Raw genomic sequence first — 19,274 nt, forward strand, 5'->3', positions numbered from 1 at the left:
CTAGGAATTTCATAAATTCATTCTTTTTAATAGCTGAGTAGTACTCCATTGTGTAAATGTACCATAATTTCTGTATCCATTCCTCTGTTGAGGGACATATTTAAATCACAATAGAATCAATCTGAAAGCCAAAAGATCTCAATCCCTACCTGTGCTGGTTGGCCCTAATGGCAACTTGTCACAATTTAGAATCACCTGAGTAAAAAGCCTCACCGGAGGACAGCCCTGACTGCCCTGCTTGATCTGAGAAGAGCCACTCCGAAAGAGGATGGCACCTCCTGGTAGCAGCCCAAATTAAAATGGATATTTTGCTCACTTGGTCCTCCATCTTGCCGCTTTAATTAATTCACCTGCCTCTGCCGCTGCTGGTTCCTTCATTGACATTAGAGTCAGAGCCGGTGTTTCCAGGCTGCTCTTGTTGACTGGGGACTAGCGGCTCTCCAGAAACACTCCAAGTTTTTGGCAGGAGATAAAGATTGTTGGCGTACCCAGACTTGTAGACTTGGTAACTACTGGGTTCTCAGCTTCCCCACGGTGAGATTGTCATTCTGGGATTACTCTAACTGCTGAGGGACACAGCCTCAAGGACCAAGCAATTACCAGGTTCTCAGGTATGAGATAGCAGTTGTACTATTTCAATGAAGCTGATTTCATACATACATACATACATACATAAATACATACATACATACATCTGTGTGTGTGTTGGTTCCTCTAGAAAACTCTGACTAAGTCACTGTTTTATTTTATTTTGTTCCTATTCCTAGTTAGATCTCATGCCTACGTGATAAAGTCAATAAGTAGATACAAATCTACTTGAAAATTAGAACATAAAACTGTCCAACTGCAAAGAAAAAAAAATTTCCTGAAGGAAAAACAAAAGTTAATTTAAATTAAAAAAAAAAAAAACAAGCTTTCCTTAGGTGAAAACTCTTTATGTGGTAACAATTAGTGCATGCAACTATTTAAGAAGCCTCTTCTCGGCTTACTAGAAATGTGTTATAGACTCAATTTGTTTAAAATAATAATAGACTTTAATACAGCCACTTGAATATATAAGAAAATGGATCCCCCTACCCATCTGCAACCCAGAAAACATGTTCCAAGCTACTCAGCCTCAAGTGGCCAATGGAGCTTCCGGACACTGCTAAGCTCACTCTCTGACACTCAGAAACTACTCCCATGTGGTGAGTTTGCTTCCCAAGTCAGTAGAAATCTGTCTAGCACATCATATACCTGAAAAACCTCCACAACCCAAACATGGCAGCAACAGCACTTGTGCTGGGTACTTATCTGAGTGATTTCCCATTAGTTCTCTTTCCGTTGTAATGGCTCTCAACCTTTTTGATCCTGCAACCCCTTAATGCAACTCCTCATGTTGAGACAACCCCAACCTTAACCTTATTTTTGTTGCTAATTCCTAACTTTAATTTTGCTACTGTTATGAATTCTAGTGTAAACATGTGTGTTTGAAAGGGTCACTCGCCCTGTGAAGGGGTCGAGACCCACAGGTTGAGAACCACTCTTCTAGCATGTCCTAGGTTCAGAGGCACACAGGATCTCTCACTGACAGCCTCCTAGGACCCTGGCCTCCATTTTATAAGGTGTACGGGATAAGGCCTCTCAGAGTACCTCCCAGTTTCCTGGGGTCTCAACAGAATTTAGAAAGTGTGGCTAGGCTGAGCCAAGACCGGAAAGTGGGTCTCAGGTAACCAAAGAACAAAGAGGGGGGAGGCAGTTTTTAAGATGAAAATCTCGGTGAAGATTCTGGAGAGAATCACTTCACCAGGGTCCTCTAAGATGCCTTGTGGATTCAACATCCAAGCATCCAGTTCTGCTAAAGGTTAAAATCCCCGGTGGACCCAGCCTTACAAACTGATTGTGCTCCAAATACTGCTTGCCAACCATCTGTTTATAATATAAAATATATTTCCTTCATAGAAATAATATTATAAGCTGTGATTAGGTTTTCTGGGTTAGGCCACAAAACCTATTTACCCATAATGTAGCCTTGATATTATATATCTGCAATAAAAGAACAGCAGAAAACAAGGAGATGGCAGCCATTTGCATTATATAGCAGTTTTTCCTCTTCCTTACTTATTTGTGTGTCTGCTCAGTTGGTAGTCTGGGAATGGTGCCCAACTGGATCGACTTTTAAATTTATCATTATTGTATTTGTATAGCATTTCTATTTTTTAAAATGGGCCTGGCTTAAATTATTAATTGTTTTCATGCCAACATGAAGGACAGGGAGGCCCGCTTACGAAAACCTGAAACCTGAAGTTTTCCAGGCAGGTTGAAGTGTCCATCCACATACCGCGCCAGGGTGGGTGCGGGGACAGACCTTGAGAATCTGACTCTATTAGGCTAGAATCCCTCAGTAAAAATTTACCACTTACTCAACCTTGAAATAGAAACTCTGAGCTCAGAAATGTAACTCCCACTTCCTGCCACCAGAATTTCATCAGCATCCTCTAATCTAATTGTTCACCAAGAGCAGACAGTCCCTGAAGGAATCCGATAACTAAATATCAGGTAATTGGCTTGAACGTGGGGTGAGTGTGACCTGTCCCCAAGATCCTATACTGATAAGGTATCAGAAAACTTTTAACAAACCAGCAACCCAGCTCCGCTCCTCTCACATGGGCAACTGCATCCTCAAGAGGGGGATGGTTTGCTCCAAGAGCATCCCAAGGTCCTTTGCTAAGTGATTTGCAACAGGGGTGTACATCTTTAGGAAAGGTACAGCACACAAAGGAGGGACCAGGTGGTCTCAAGAGTCGGGTGACATTCATTACAGTTGCCAGTCCACAAGATGAAGGAGTCAGACTCCATTAAATGAAAGAGAACAGGAAGTCCCTGTGACCAACCAAACTATGAATTAAAGGCTCCTAGAGTCAGGAGCAGGGAGGGTGGGGTGGGGGGTGGGGGGAAGGATGCCAAAATACAAGACCAAAATAACTTGCTAAGGAAGCTGAAAAAAAAAAAAAAAACAACTGGCTCTTCATCACATCACTGGGTCTGCAAGTCAGTCTACGTGAGAGAATGATGCTAATAACACAGAAATATAGACTACTTTTTTTTTTTTAGAAAAGGCAAAAATGTCTTGTATGCCATGCAATGTCTTTTCACATGACTTGACTCATTTATTCCACACAAAACTAAACTAAACTAAACTAAACTAAACTAAACTAAGAAGTAGTTACCATGATTGTCCCAGATTAACAGATAGGGGGAACAGCTTTTACAAGAGTCCGCATTGCTTTCCTAAGGTGCTGTTAGTATACAGAGGGATTGAGATAGTGCATCAGGCAGTATGGCTTTCCAAGACCATTTTTGCATCCACTGTTCCATGTCGACACTGCAGTAGACAATACAACAGGTCACCAAGGGGCCCTTTTCCTTACACCGTTGTTTGGTGCCCCTGTGACAGAATGTCATGAGTAGGAAATTTATTTATTTATTTATTTATTTATTTATTTATTTATTTATTTATTTATTTATTTATTTATTTCTCAACTCCAAGGGCCCATAGGAGGTCCAAGGTCAGTTTCTTGCATCCAGCTACAGCCATCTTGCTACATCATTCTATGGCAGAAGGCAGCAATGCAGGAGAAGGTGTATGTGCACGAAATAGTAAGAAATCAGAATTGCAGCCTGAGTCTCTTTTATAACTGGCATTGGGCCATTCATGAGTGTAGACCTAAATATGTATGAACCTCCCGCCTCCCAACACTGTTATGCTAAGGGACTGTTTCCAATACAGGCTTTATGTGGAGGCATTCACCACATAACACCCTCCCGTTGCTATGGCTCTCCCACTATTTCTATGACCAGTGGGAAGAACTCATTAATCGTCATGAAACAGGTTATCATTGTTACCACCTCCATGACAAACGAAAGGATACTAAGGTACAGGGAGAGTAGATAGCATGGTGTCTGTCAACAGCCCTCACATTCTCTCTACTGTCTCCAAAATGTTTATAGTCTTCCCTAGTAGGAACATCCTAAGTACCCAAGTGACACTTGGTTTCCCCAGGACATATCCATTAAGGAAAATATGGGTTATACTAGATTTTCAAAGTGAGATGATAGGGTTCATGCCAAGAAGTTTGGGAAATAGAAGTCACATGAAATTAAATAGGTCCCCTGCTATACAAGCCTTCTGGGGCCTCAATGATGCATGTCACTGTGCTTTGTGACTTACCAAGGCAAGGATGAATGACATGCCAACTCTGAACCCTTGCAGAGTGTTATCTTAAGGGTCTAGAAATTCCACACACACACACACACACATTCGGAAGCAATTCCCATCAGTTTTGCCTGGGAAACTGTGATGGTTTTAGTGGGAATGGCTCCCATTGGCTCCTATGTTTAAATGCTCCTTAGTGGAACTGTTTGGGAAGGATTAAGAGGTGTGGCCTTGTTGGAGCAGGTGTGTCACTGGGGGGTAAGCTTTGAGGTTTCAAAAGCCCACACCAGACCCAATCTGTCTGACTGTTCCTGCCTGCTGCCTGTGGGATCAGGATGTGAAGGTCTCAGCTACTGCTCCAGCACCATGCCTGTCTGTGTCCTGCCATAATGATCATGGTCTAACCACCTAAAATTGTAAGTAAACTTCCAATTAAATGCTTTCTTTTAACAGTTGCCTTGGTCTTAGTGTCTCTTTACAGCAATAGAGCAGTATCTAAGACAGCAATAATGTCCATGGCAGAGTCAGAAAACTTGTACCTTAAACAAATACAAAATGCTAATGACTAGATAGGTCTTAGTAATAAGGTTGACCAGATGTCCATTCACATAGCCTTTTCTATATTGGTTCACTATCTAGAATGTGTTCCTACATACAAAGGCATGCACAGCCCAAGGCTTCTTCCAAGACTTTTACAGCTCTTCCATCTCCCAGGAAAAAAGGGTTTGGGTCTCTCCTTGTGTCTCAAACAGCAGCTATTAAGAGTATTTATTGACTGTCTCCTCCCCACACTAATTTTTTATTCTCCAGGGCACACAGCCTTGTTCATCTTTGTTTCCCCCAGAATCTAGAAAAGGGTCTGGTCCATTACTGGTGTTCAGCAAAGTTTATCTGAATTAGGATGAGAATTAAAGTTTAAAGGGACTAAATTCTTCTCCATGTCTTCCAGATACCTGCCTAAGTCATTTTATTGATTTTTGTTCATTAGGTCGGTCTGTTAACTGGCATGGTGGAAAGTCAGTCTTTGTCTTGAAACTTAGAGCTGTTTAGCCCACATAAAACACATTTGCAGACCGAAACACTCAAACAAAAGGGATGTGTGGCCTTCACTCTATGCAGTTCTTCATCAAGTGACAAGTGCGGTGTACCAAAAGTTCTCACTTTTCAATTCCAGTATAGACCTTACATGGAAGAATGTTGAGGAGGTGTTTAGAAAAACTAGGCAGCATGGAGACAGAAGTGAGAAAGTGATGCCTCTTGGCCCAGGATGGTCTGGCTTCTACCTCTACCTTAGACACCCCCTATGTCATTAGGAAGAACTATAGAGGTGTTGAGGGCCCATTTCCCTAGCAATGACTGGGTGGGGGCAATACTATTAGCCCTTCCTCTGAGGTTCATATCAACTCCTATCTCAACTATCAGAAACAGCACACACTCCAAATAGCAGAATGCAAACAGCCTAGCATTTCAAGATGGTACGAGAGCAAAACCAAAGACTGGCAGGCAGGGCTCAGAATGCAGATCTGAACACTGTGTTCAGATGTGGAGGAGCTGCTGAGAACAGGACAAACACGAGGTCACAGAGACAAGTGGAAACATTTGAGGAATTTTTAAAAAGCCGATCAATATATTCTTATGAAAGTGCCCTGCCACAGATAGGTCATTAGGGGAAAAAAAACCCAACTTCTATTCCATTAAAACATGTATTTACTAGAAGGGGTGCTCTTAATGGGACTTGTTGGAAGTTAGAGCATCACTTAAAGAGATGGTGCAGATAAGTACGGGAGTTGAAATGCTGAGGCCTGAGTTCCTTGTTGCCAACTTTTACCAAACAAACCAAACTGGCTTATGTACAAGGTACAGAAAACTGCCAACTGCCTGTGGGGCCAATAGTGGAGCTGTGCCCCTCAACAGTCGTGGGCTTCTTTTTCTTCTATGGCAAGTGGGTATCTTCGTTTCTATCGCTATGGCGAAACACTACGACCCAAAAGCAAGTTGGGGAGGAAAGGACTTATTTGGTTTGCACTTCCAGATCATAGTCTATCATTAGAGGAAGCCAAGATAGAAACTCAAGCTGGACTGTAACCTGGAGGCAGGAACTGATACAGAGGCCATGGAGGGTAGTACTTACTGGCTTGCTTTCCCTGGCTTGCTCAACCTGCTTTCTTATAGAACCTAGGACCACCAGCCCAGGGATGGCACCACCCATCATGAGCTGGGTCCTCCCCCACTGATCACTAATTGAGAAAATGCCTTACAGCTGGATCTCAAGGAGGCATTTCCTTAACTGAAGTTCCTTCCTCTCTGATGACTCTAACTTGTATCAAGTTGAAATATAAAACCAGCCAATGCAGTAGGCTTAGTCCATGGATCTTCCAGCAACTATTAAGGGAATAAAGAACCCAGGAGACTCAGCTTGGCCCAAGACCCCATTCTAGTGTGGGAAGGTCTCCTGAGTCCCTTCCAGCATCCACAGTAACCCAGATGCCCAGGTTCAGGCTGTGTCAGGGTCATTCAGGAAGGCCCCCAGGCCAGAACAGCAGATTCCTCTCTGCTCCCCACTGCTTCCACCCCACAGACAGTTGCCCTACTTGCTTCTATACAATTAGTTGGCACAATGGGGTCCTCACACAAGAAGGAGGGGCCGCCCCAAATCTCATCATTATCATTATCACTGTCATTAGAGTTGCACTGGACCATAAAGAAGTGTCACTGCACAGGCTTCAAGCCTGAGATCTACACATGGGAGGACATATCCTCAGCTCCAAAGAAGGAAAGAAGGAAGGTAGATATGTAATGATCTTCTGTCTCCAAGTGTCTTCTTGCTGGCCATTCTGCTAAATATTACAGTGGCCTTCCAGGACCCACAATTTAAAACTGCCAGCTTTCCCCACTCCTACTCAGTGTCCCTCTTTCCCTTTCTCAAGTTTATTTAGTCCTGCTTGCCTTCCCCTATGCAGCTTCCCTGCAGATTTTGAGACTGGTCTCTTCCCCCTGATGACATGCCCACCCAGACCCTCAGAATGCTACCCTCCTTGGATACAGTCATTGAAGGGGTAATTAGTTAAGGATTAACTAATTACCTCAAGTTGGGATTATCCTGGGCTTAAAGTCTGCACTGACTGGTATCTTGCTAGGAGGAAGGAGAGAGAGGTTTGGATGCATACAAGGAAGGTGATCACAGGAGATAGCGCCAAGGAGCCACAGGAACCACCATGGGACACAAGAGGGCAGATCTTGCACTAGAGCCTCAAAGGATATGTGGCCACATGACACCTTGGGTTCAAATGTCTGTCTTGCAGAAGTGCCACCAACTTTGTGGTAACTTCCGTTATGGTAACTCCGAGAAACTAAAATCCCTTACTCAAAAGACTTGCATGAGACTCTGGGTAACTTAATGAGAGCACCGAAAAATCCTAGAGCTGAGAACATAGGACGCATAGTAGGTGTTCAGTGTCTGTTGGACGAATGTGTAGAGTAGTTTCTGCAACTGGAGAGGGCCCTGAGTTCTGTTCTCTTTCTCAGTCCACAGGTTATTATGTAATGTCCACTCGGGCCCTTGCTCCTCCAGCTTTGTCCTCTCTGAGGGACACCATCTCCTTCCTGTCTCTTTGCCTTTTCCCTACAGTGGTAGACAATGGAGTGGCTTGGGAACTGGACATAAACCCAGGTAGGTATAATCTGAGACTGGTAAAGAATGGCTTCTAAAGATGTCCACAACCTAGTACTCATGACTATGATGTCACCTTCATGGTGGACACTCTGCAAAATTGGGCAAATTAAGGATCTTAAGGTGGGGGTTGAAATTATTCTGCAGCCCAATGTAAGCACAAAGATCAGAGAGAGGAGTTCAGAACCAGCAGAGTCTAGAGACGCTGCATCGTTAGATTTGAAAGGGCAGGAAGGGGCAGCTGAGGAGGAATGTGAGGTGCCTCGAGAAGCTAGAAAGGGGAATGAATGGGGGTGTTTCTACAAGATCAAGGAGAAGCTCCGTCCACCTCTATTATGGTCCAGTGAAACCCACTTCAGAGTCCTTACCTCCAGCACTGCAGGGGGGAAAAACAATTCATGTTCTCTGAAGCCACCAAGTATTCCTTAGAGCCCACACCTGTCTTCTACTCTAAAAAGCAGGCTGACTGCTTAGGGTGTCAGGAAGAATGAGCAGGAGGCACAGGGTGGAGTTGCATGGAGTTCTGTGGTCAAGGAAGACTCTCTGAGAAAGCTCACTTGGCTGGCTTTGGCTAGCAGGATGCTGCGGGCTCAGCATCTGCAACAGAGATCATTCATTGGGGCTTGGGAAGAGCATGGCCATGGGTACTGTGCCCCATGGACTGTCATTGCACAGGGTGGTGGGCAGGGTTCCCTAGGGCTACCAATTAAACCAGAGTTCTTGAAGAAATGCCTCTTAGGGAGATGAGAGTCCTCAAGAGAGGAGAGCAAGCTGGGCTCTAGAAAGTGCTCCCAGTCAGCTGTTGACAAAGTTTCCCTTCTCTGCTCCTGCCAGTCTGTCAGTGGACAGACAGGAGCTGGACCATGGGGTGCTTGCTGCTAGACTGAGTTAAGAAATCATGTTTCAGAATCCCACATGCAGTACAGCCCAACAGTGGATGAAGATTTCGAAACAGCTTCTAGGGGTTGCCTGAATATCTTCCAACTGTTGCCACAGCGGGGAAAATGTGCAGAAGAATATAGGAGGAGGTTAAATTTATACAAATAATCAAGAGGGCATCCAGATACCCTGTAATTAGCATGTTGGGGGCACTGTCTCTACCCTGTGCATGGAGACTATTAAGGAACTAGTGTGAATGGCTGTTCCTGCATGGCCCATTTTCTGAGAAGGAGCCAGTCTAGGTTCCATTGTTATGTATGACTGGGCCCAAGAAATAGCCACCGAGCAGATGACCCAGGAAGAGATACAAGATACACTCACTCTACAAATTGCAGGAGTTAAGTATAGTTGCTGCCCGACTTGATACAATTCATCCTCTCGACTGCCATCGCGATAATCTTTGCAAGACATAAATCTTTCAAAGATACAGTCCTGTGCTTCAAGCTCTTTAATGAGCTCGCAGCACATACTAATTAAATCTAAACTCAGAGCTTTCACTTCCTCATTCTACCCAGCACCTTTATCCCTTCCTTCCTTCCTAACCAGTATCCTAGAGACAAAAAAAAAAAAAAAAAAAAAAAAAAAAATCCAACCTGCCACTCCCTAAACTGACCTCCGGCTCAGCTCTTCTTCAGCTTGTAGAATCTCCCATACCCTCTGCCCTCAGAGAAAAATTGACACCATGCTTCCAGGCCCAGTTTCAGGCTACCTTCCCACTGAAGCTGAGGGTGACCCTGCCTCCCCACTGACATCCACTATAGCACTTCCTAGGAGCAAGCTCCTGCCTGCAGTTTCATGGATGTTATCTGATTTCATCCTCTCAGCAGTCCCAGACATGGGTACCACCATCAAACCTGCTTTGGCGTAGAAGAGAAACAGGCTACTCATACAAAGGCCAGATCCCAGCCCATAGGAGTCATCCTTAGGGACTTTATTTCTTCCTACCCTGCTGTGCCCTTCAGTGTGCCAGTATGGCAGTCGATGCTGTTTGCCACTCACCCCAAGTAGATAGCCCCTCCTACACCCTGCTCAGTGAAGGACACATCTGTCTGTCTGGTCCCCCAAGTCAGATGTCTGCACATGTATGCTGGTAAGAGTTAGAATATGCACCCCTCTGCCATCTCTCAGAAGTCCTCCTCACCTGCCCCGGGTGCCCTCCTTAGACCCCAGTGCCTGGGCCACAGGGAGAATCTAGCTTCTTTGAGTGTCAGGTCTTTTCTTTGTGCGATGTTGGGTCAAGGGAGAAAGAATACATCTTCCATAGTGGCCATCTTCATCTTCTATTTTATTTCTATTTTTAGTGTGCCATGCTCAAGGGGGAATTCAATTAATCACCAAGTCCCATCAGTGTTGGCTTCCAAACAGCTCTCCATTGTACCTGCTTCCACCTACTACTGCGCTAACCCAGCCCCAGTTTCTATAACCACCTGCTGACCAGTCTGCCAGCTCCCAGTGATGACCCAAGTCCATCTTGCTCCAGATTGTATGCTCAGTTGCTCAGTCTCCTCAAGATTCTTCTAACAAAATCTAAATGACTCATCTGCCCTGTTGGCCATGTCCTCTTATCCCCACCCCCCAAACATGCCATACGCGCATCCACACCTACATTCAGGAAGCTTCCCCCAACCTTTCACATGGGAGTTAGATGCCCCATCTGTGTCTCCATGGAACCCTACATCTTCTGTGTCTATCCTTATAGCCCCTTATCCTATTCATCTCCTTTATTCCAGAGAGACAAGATGCACATTCCCAAGTCCCCAAGCCTTCCTGTACCAGAATGATTCATCTCTACTGCTGTTTGCCGTGCCATGTTATGATACATCTGACTGCACGGAAGAGAATGGTCTATTTCCTTACCCTACTAATGTCGAGCTTGGCTGTGGAGCTTGCGTTAGCAGTGGAATATCCATAATCATGATGGGCGCAGAAGCTTTGAGTGCATCATGTAACTTAGTTCGACGTCTTCTACATCTGCTCTCTGACTTAAGAGTAGGTACACAATGACAGACACGTGAAAGAGACCTGAGTTTCACTGATAACACGACTCAAACCTCTTCCTCCTCCCACAGCTGACAAGCACATCCATGAGTGAGAATAATAAATGTAGAGAAATACCTGCTTGTTAGACTTCTAAGGATCAGGCAGTTGCTCATTAGGTAGAATCATTGAAACAGAATCTGCCGGGCAGTGCTGATGCACGCATTTAATCCCAACACTTGGGAGGCAGAGGCAGGTCGATTTCTGAGTTCGAGGCCAGCCTGGTCTACAAAGTGAGTTCCAGGACAGCCAGGGCTATACAGAGAAACCCTGTATCAAAAAAAACCAAACCAAATCAAACAAACAAACAAACAAAACAAACAAACAAACAAAAGAAACGCAGAATCTACTGATGCTTATCCATCATTAGACTATAGAAGCCATTCAGATGGGAACTGTGCCTCTGAATGGGATGTCAGGCTTATAACACGTGGGTACCTCATACATGTCAATAGTCAGATGGATGGCTGAATGAATGATCACTGGCACAGACCAGTCTGCCCTCCTAGCTTGCGTGTTAATCCCTTACAGCCAAGAAGGACATCTGAGTTTTCTGAACAGCACATAGCCATATCACTTCCCACATGGGGGCTCTTGGTAGGTATTCAACAAATGTTTGTTGAAATTAAGAGGAAATGGATTTTGTGGGCTGGCTTGGGAATCCACCCTCAATTGGTGACATTGTTTCTGTGGGAAAGGCACCCGTGTGAGCCAAGCAAACTTGCAAATGAACTCTTGGAACCTTGTCGGCTCATCAGCTCGGGATTGCCAGTTCTGTGGAAATCCACAACTGAACACATGTGCTGGGCTTCGAAATACGGGAGAAGCTGAGAAACTGCTTCCAACTCCAATATATTCAGCTTGGAAAAAAATTCCCTTTCCACCCACCCACAGACAACTGCAGCACAGGTTGAACCTGAGGTTCCCACAATAAAATACTAGACCTCAGTGTTTACTTAATTGGTTTTTTTTTTTATCTGCTTATTATACTGGGTGACTATTCTTAACACCAAAAAAAAAAAAAGAAATTAATTATCATTTTCTTGGCCCCCCACCATACCCAAATCTACTTTCAAGACATGTATACAAGAAGGTTCAACCTTCTCAAGACAGAGAAGAAATTATTTTTCTAAATAAATCTGTGACATTTAAAATAAACACAGTGGGATGCTTCACCACCACACCAAAACATCCCCTTTAGAATTCCTAATTTTGAATGGTACCGAGAGTTTAATATGAGTCACAGATCTGAAGCTTAGTTTCATTTTATCTTAGGCCAGAACGGAGCCAACTGGGAGCCAAGTGAGGGGATGTGGCTACCAAGGACCGACAACCGTGACCCCTCTATGTTTGCTGATATATAAAGCCACTGGTATTGCCTGCCAGTCACTCGGCTTACCTCACTCAATATGTTTTTGGAACACACCGTATATGACAGCGTAAAGGGAGAGGTAGAAAATAAAGTCAGGATGAAGGACCACAAAGGAAACAAAACAGTAACACAAGAGTGGGTAGGGGTGGCTTCTCTGATGTTGGGTAGTTAAGTGGACATAGATATATGTTCTAGGATAGCAGATAAAGAGCTCATGAAGGGAAGAGTGTGCTAAAATGGAGAACTTTTAAATTCAAGGTAAAGGCCCTGGGCAGGAATATTCTTGAATCAGAAAGACAATCAGTGAGACCAAGGAGAGGGAGTCATGAGAGAGGTCGGAGCTGCAAACCCCAGAATGCCTTGTCTGCAAGCAGGAGATCAGGCTGAATTTGAGAGAGGAGAAACTGGGAGCAATGAATTTAGGGAGGACACCGTCTAGTGGGGATTTTTTTTACAGGATCATTCCAACTGGAAAGTGTACAGCAAGGGTTGGGGGAGCGAGATAATGAACAGGGGAAACTGGAGAGAGACCTTACAGCGTGCTGTTAAGAATGGCTTGCTGTGCTCACTCAATTCTCTAACAACTCCCTTCTGGCTCACTGTTCCCCCAGGGGACACAGCTTCCCCATGTCCCTCTAAAGCGACAGTTCTCAACCCGTGGTTCATAACCTCTCTAGGGTTGAAAAATCCATTCACAGGGGTGACCTAAGACCACCAGGAAATCACAGAGATTTACGTCATGATTCATAACAATAGCAAACCGCACAGCAAAGTTACAGTTAAGAAATAGCAACGAAAGCCGGGCGTGGTGGCACACACCTTTAATCCCAGGACTTGGGAGGCAGAGGCAGGTGGATTTCTGAGTTTGAGGCCAGCCTGGTCTACAAAGTGAGTTCCAGGACAGCCAGGGCTATACAGAGAAACCCTGTCTCAAAAAAAAAAAAAAAAAAAAAACACACACACACACACACACACACCAAAAAAAGAAATAGCAGCAAAAATAATTTTATGGTTGGGGGTTACCACAACAAGAAACTGCATTAAAGGGTCTCAGTGTTAGGAAGGTTGAGGACCACTGTTCTAGAGGGCTGGCTGCTTCCTTTAACTTACTAGAGGTGGCCCAGCTGGGCCTGACGCCCTCCTCCACATAATTCCTCTCTTTCTGACCATATCCCAGAGTTCAAGTTCATGTTTGCAATAGATACCATCCTGACTCCTTACGCAACCATCTACAGGACCAACACTCACCCACCTTACTAGTTAGTTTTAGGTCTTGACTAATTTGTCCTTTACTCTTCAACATTGAACCCATCCTTGTTCCTGATGGCTTCGACTGACACACAGAGGTCCCTGTTTCTCACACAGGAATCTTGTTCTTTACCCTCGCTGCCATGACACAACAGTCCTGCAGACCTTACCAGTCCCGGTATCTCCACACCTGTATCGCCTCAGCGTTGACCCACACACAGTCCAGATGGTGTTTTCCCCCCCCTCTCATGTCTCCCATCCACAGTGTGTCCCTACTTCCCTTCACCGCACACAGGTGACATCAATGTCATCCCATAGCCCCACCCTGATGTACTTATCCCCAAACTCTAGCTAAACTGAAGTCTATCCTCCGTACTTTTTCCCATGATGGGACTGGAGCTAGACTACATGAGCAAAGCAAACCCATGCTTTCTGTTTCAAAGGCAAGATCATCGGCCTCAGGTGCACCCCAATACTGCCCGGCAACCATACTCTATTTTCTTTGTGTGTGTGTTCTTTACCTGAGCTCCTGCGTGCTTCCCGCTCCCCTTCCTCAGATTTCCACGGCTCCCTCTCCCCAGGCTCGCACAGACACCTGGCTCCTGCTGGTCTAAGGTCACAAAGAAGGTTCCGAGCAATATGAACAGACCCTGAGGTCTGATCTATCTCTACGAGCTCTGTGGTCCAGACTACTGCTTCCCTCCCATCCTGGACTGAGGCTACCCTCCCCTTTGATGTGATTAGGTCATATTTTCTGTCACCTGCTGAAAGACAACATACCACAATATTCACCCTCCTTCCCCCGACCCCTCTCCTTCCTACTGAAATTTTCCCCAACAACACACAAAAAGCTGGTAGGTGGAGTGTGAGTGTGCGCATGCGCGCGCCTGTTCGCGCTCGCTTACGGGAGGGTGTGGGCTCTCATTGAACTTAGAGCTCATCACTTTGACTGGACTATCTGACCAGTGGACTTCCGGGGATCCTCCTGTCTCCGCTTCTCCAGCACTAGGATTACTGACACACGCTAGTAAGGCTGACCATTTTCAGAAGGTGCTGCAGATACAAACTCAGAGCCTCATGCATTCAGAGCAGGCACTTTACAGACGGGCTGAGCCATCACCTCTCCAGCCCCAGACACCATTATTCTATGTATATTAAAACAAAGACAAAACAAAAGTTAGATTGGTGAGATGGCGTGACAGGTGCTTTTTACCTGTCAAGCTTGACAACCTGAGTTTGGTCCCTGGGGTCCATCTGGTAGAAGAGAGCAACTCCCATGAGCAGTCCTCTGACCTCCACACACACTATGGAACGTGCACTATCCCACTCCCAATTAAAATGTAATGAAAACAAATAAACTTTAGAATCCTAACCTGTCTGGAGTCTACGTTTTGCCTCAGAATCGGCGACATATCTCCTCTACCGTTCCCCATAACACCCCCCAAGGAGCTGCTCCACTCACTGCTCATTGTCTTTTTGTAGCTCCAGCACCCTTCCAAGCAAAGGCCTCTGTCACAGTCATCGATCGCCCTGTCCTACGTCCAACGGATCTGTTTTCCTTTGACCTCCTTGGCAGGAGCTGGCACAGTACGCTGCACTCTTCCCCCTTTCCCTTGCCTGGCAACACACTCCTTCCTTAAACGCTGTCTCTTCCCTTTCTGATCCTTCCTCGTGTTTTCCCCACCCCTTCTGTTTCTAAACATCATAGTACTTGAGTGCTCTAGTACTTGAGTGCTCCCGTACTTCAGCGCTCAGCTCTTGAACATCTCTTTCCAGCCGGCACTACCCCTGCCCCCTGCTCGTACTATTAAGGCTTCTGAAAGGACCATCAAAATACAACCAACTCCAAAATTCTATTACCAACTTGGGCATCTCCCACCAACTCCTGACTGAAGCTTGTTAAACAAGTAGTCACGGCTATTTAAACACCACCACTGTCACCACCATCCATGAATGAACTCCTGTCCAGAGCTCTCCAAATACACACAGAGATGCAACATAAATGGAATGGATCTTAAAAAAAAAACAAACAAACCTACAGCAACCATATAATACTGGCTGTGATCAGTTAATTTCTTCAAGTCTACTCTTGGGCATGTGACAAGAAGAAAAGACTCTTACCCCAATTACAATTATTCATGAGAATTTTCTTGGCCCTGTTTCTTTTGTCTGCCAGGGATTCTGAGGGAAGGAGCCCCCCCGCAAGAGGGTGCAGAGAGGAGGGCAGTCACAGGTCTAGCTCTTGCAGCAGCTAAGATTGTGACTTCCTCCACGAAGAACTCTTAATCCATTCCATCTCCATATTTTTAGTTTGTTTCCCAAGCCTCTCTCTTACATCATAATCACCCTCTCCATTCATGCTCCCTACCCCCCATTCCCCCTCAGGAGCTCTCTAATTCACTTCTCTATCGCCCTTCATTCCCCCCACTGTCCCTTAGCTCTGCCCTCTGCCTCTCCCTACCTGCTCTGCTCTTTTTATTTTTATTTTTAATCTGTGTTCACCTTTAAAAAACAGAAAGCACCAATCTGACAGCCACTGCTATGTGGCTTGTTTTTTTCCCCCCTCTCATTCCTGCCTGAGCTGCAGTGAAGGCTCTTTCCTCCTTGCTTCTATAGCAGAGCTGGAGTACTGGGTTACCATAGCAACAGTGAATCCAACCAGGCTGGTCCCAGCTACAACGCTAAGAACTGCCATGGAGAGGAAGCCGCTACAAGTCGCCCTTGAGCCTAGATGGGTCACGTACATCGTAATTCAAGACCAAGCTGGGCAGATTCTGCCTGGAGACTGAGATTGTACATCAGGCCCAGGGCTATATGGTGTGCAAGAAGACAATGCCATTAATAATAAGGCTTCCGCCGAGCGAGCAGAATACACGGCATGATGAGGATTCATTTGAAAAATTTCAAACGTTGCTATTCTTTTTATCGTCTCCAAGGGCGAACCTTTCGCCTCTCTCTGAAGTCTTGGCTAACTTGGTAGGAAATAAAAAGCAAACCCACCTGCACTAGCCTCTCCCGTCTCAAGTCACGTCCCAGACCGGGTGGCCCTGTGTAGCCTGGGTCAAATGACTTGATACTGACATGGCAAGAACCATCTTTAAGAATGAATTATGGTTACATCGTACATTTCAGTCCTGGAGAGCTCTGCTTCGCCACAGCGTGGAATGGATCATTAAAGTAGGGCAACAAGTGTTGGGCCGCATGACACTTTCTGGAAAAAAATGTGAGCTGGTGAGAAAAGATTCAGGAAATACCTTTGTAGCGGGAGGCACCAGCCACAGTGGGGGTCTGCCGCTGCTAAGCACTCCGAACAGGATTTCCGTTTACTGCAGTTTGCAACAGGAATTCTTCTCACCTGAAAAAGGAGGAGGGCATCCATTAGATGGAATCACAAGTGACACTGGGGGCTGGGGGGAGGGTCATACAGCACAAAGAGTATATTTGTCAACTTGAGCCCTAAATGTCTCCACAGTAGCATCCAATGGCAGGTCTCGAGTTCTAGGTTATGGTTTAGCGTGGGTAGCTTCTCAAAGTACCGAAGGCTATCCCTGTTCACCCCAGTGATGCCTGAACTCGAAAATTCAACCAAGAGCAGATCAAACACATTTGAAAACAACACTGTGCCTATACGTGCACAGTGCATTTCAATCCTCTCATTCCCTAAGTGATACGGTAGGGTGATTTATATCTATTAACATTGTATTGCATTATAGGCAAGCATTCTATCAGGCATCATAACTAATCTAAAGATAATTTAATGTATATGGGAGGATATGTACAGGTTATATGCAAATTTTCGAGGGCGTTGTGAATCCAACCCCCAGAAAAATACCAAGAGAGAACTGTATTCCCAGACTCCTCTGCGGCCCAGACACTTCCCGGGTCTGGGGGCGGAGCCTAGGAGTCTATATTATTAGAGCCTTCTCAAGTGAGTCCTCCCAAAATCAGGTTCTGATCTGTGGATAATTACTTCCATAGGGATCACAGAGCCAGGTCTCCTCGTTTTCATACAGGGACATTCAGTATAATCAGTGGCGCTATGGAAATGAGTATCTGGGTATACGTGATGGCTCTGCCCCAGAATGATCAGCATGAGTCCGGCAAGAGATGTGGAAATGAAGTGGTATTAGGGTATCGCCATCACTTCAGCTCCTGGCTCGATGACTCACACCCATTCCATTGGTGTTGCAAATGAAAGAAGCCAGAGGAGACAGGACTGATGGGGTAGTTTAGTAGTCAAGCCTTTGTGTAGCTCGAGGTGCTGGGTTCTATTCCCAGTACTACAAAGGGGGCGGGGTGGGGATTAAAATAATTTCTTTGCCACTTTCCATTAGTTAGTCAATGGTGCTGGGCTGATCCTGGAAGTAAGCAGAGGCAGAGGTAAGTTTGGAGTGTCCGAGTGGTGCCTAGCACATTTCCTGAAGGCAAAAGTCACATAGCAGATAGTAAGAAAACTTGTACAACTCATTATCGTGGGAAGCTGCGCATGCTGGGAAGTATAAGTAGAGAAGTGGAGAATTCTAGAAGGAGTTTGTGGTGAAAACAAGGCATATCTGAGGAGGATCCTTCAATGCTAGGTTGACTTCATGCAGGATCACTGCGCCCTCTCTGATTCGGTCCTCTGCGCTGCCGACAGGCGCAGCCGGAATTAACAAGAACATGGATATTTATTTCCTTATAACTCACAAAACATCTTTCTAATTCTGAGGGATTTTATTAAGTGTCATGTAATCTCTCTAACCTTGTTTCCTTGCCTGTAAAGACGGCACTAGGACAACCGACTTCACAGGGTTATTACAAGCATAGTCTCAGAAGCATACTAAATAATTTGTGTCATAAGCACTCGCTATTGCTGTTATGGGAGAAAATGGTGCTGTGGTCCAGCAAACGTGAACAGTAAGTTTCCTTAGCACAGACTTGCGAGCCTTTGGATCTGTCCAGCACCGTAGTACTGTAGAGAAATTAATAACAATGGACCAAAGGAGGTTCTCTTGCTAAGAACCTTTAGGAGAATACAAGTCTCTAGAACACTCTTCAAATTATACTGTCTATAAATTTAACATATTTAAGCACCCATATAACTCTATGTAAAGATAAGATACTATAATTATTACATTAGACCTGCTCTCTAATGAATACACTGTGAACCTATTTCTCATCAGTACATATATCTGCATATGATTATTTTTAGTGGGCACGTATTAATACCACTTTATAGATTTTTCTATGGCTTTTTAAAATTAATAATAACTTCCTAGAGTCTAGGAAGGGCTTTCCTTGCATTTGGACTCTTGGGTGATCACACTTGCACCATCACAGTCAAGTAGCAGAATTTTGCTTCAGCCTTTTTCTGGAGACAAGATCTCCCTATCTAGCCCAAGCTTTCTTTTGTCATCCTCCTGTCTCTGCCTGCTAGGTTCTAGGATGACCACAGTTGACTAAGCAATAGAACCTTTTGCAATTATACTAAAGAGAAGAATATAGAGATGACACGTTTTGACACCCACCCCCTTGAAAACTGTCCCTAAGGTCTTCAGGCTATAAGTCATTAGGGACTGGAAGTCTTCACTTTCTAGGAAGTGAAGATCTATGAACTATTGGTGCTTTCACAGTGGTCTACAGCCCACAGCACCAGGTCTTCAGCCCACAGCACAAGGTCTACAGCCCACAGCACCAGGTCTTCAGCCCACAGCACAAGGTCTTCAGCCCACAGCACAAAGTCTACAGCCCACAGCACCAGGTCTTCAGCCCACAGCACAAGGTCTACAGCCCACAGCACAAGGTCTACAGCCCACAGCACCAGGTCTACAGCC

At 45.2% G+C, this 19,274-nt stretch overlaps 1 protein-coding gene across 2 annotated transcripts in view; it reads right to left on the minus strand.

Moving 5' to 3' along the window:
• Window positions 1–19,274, minus strand: part of Plxnc1 (plexin C1) — a 157,584-nt gene that overhangs the window by 101,278 nt on the left and 37,032 nt on the right. For both annotated transcript variants that reach the window (XM_021175323.1, XM_029482386.1), the window contains exon 4: window positions 16,716–16,816. In XM_021175323.1, coding sequence (XP_021030982.1) covers window positions 16,716–16,816 — 101 coding nt within the window. The remainder of the gene's footprint in view (window positions 1–16,715; window positions 16,817–19,274) is intronic.

Source organism: Mus caroli, chromosome 10, assembly GCF_900094665.2.
Source record: "Mus caroli chromosome 10, CAROLI_EIJ_v1.1, whole genome shotgun sequence".
Classification (NCBI taxonomy): Eukaryota; Metazoa; Chordata; class Mammalia; order Rodentia; family Muridae; genus Mus; species Mus caroli.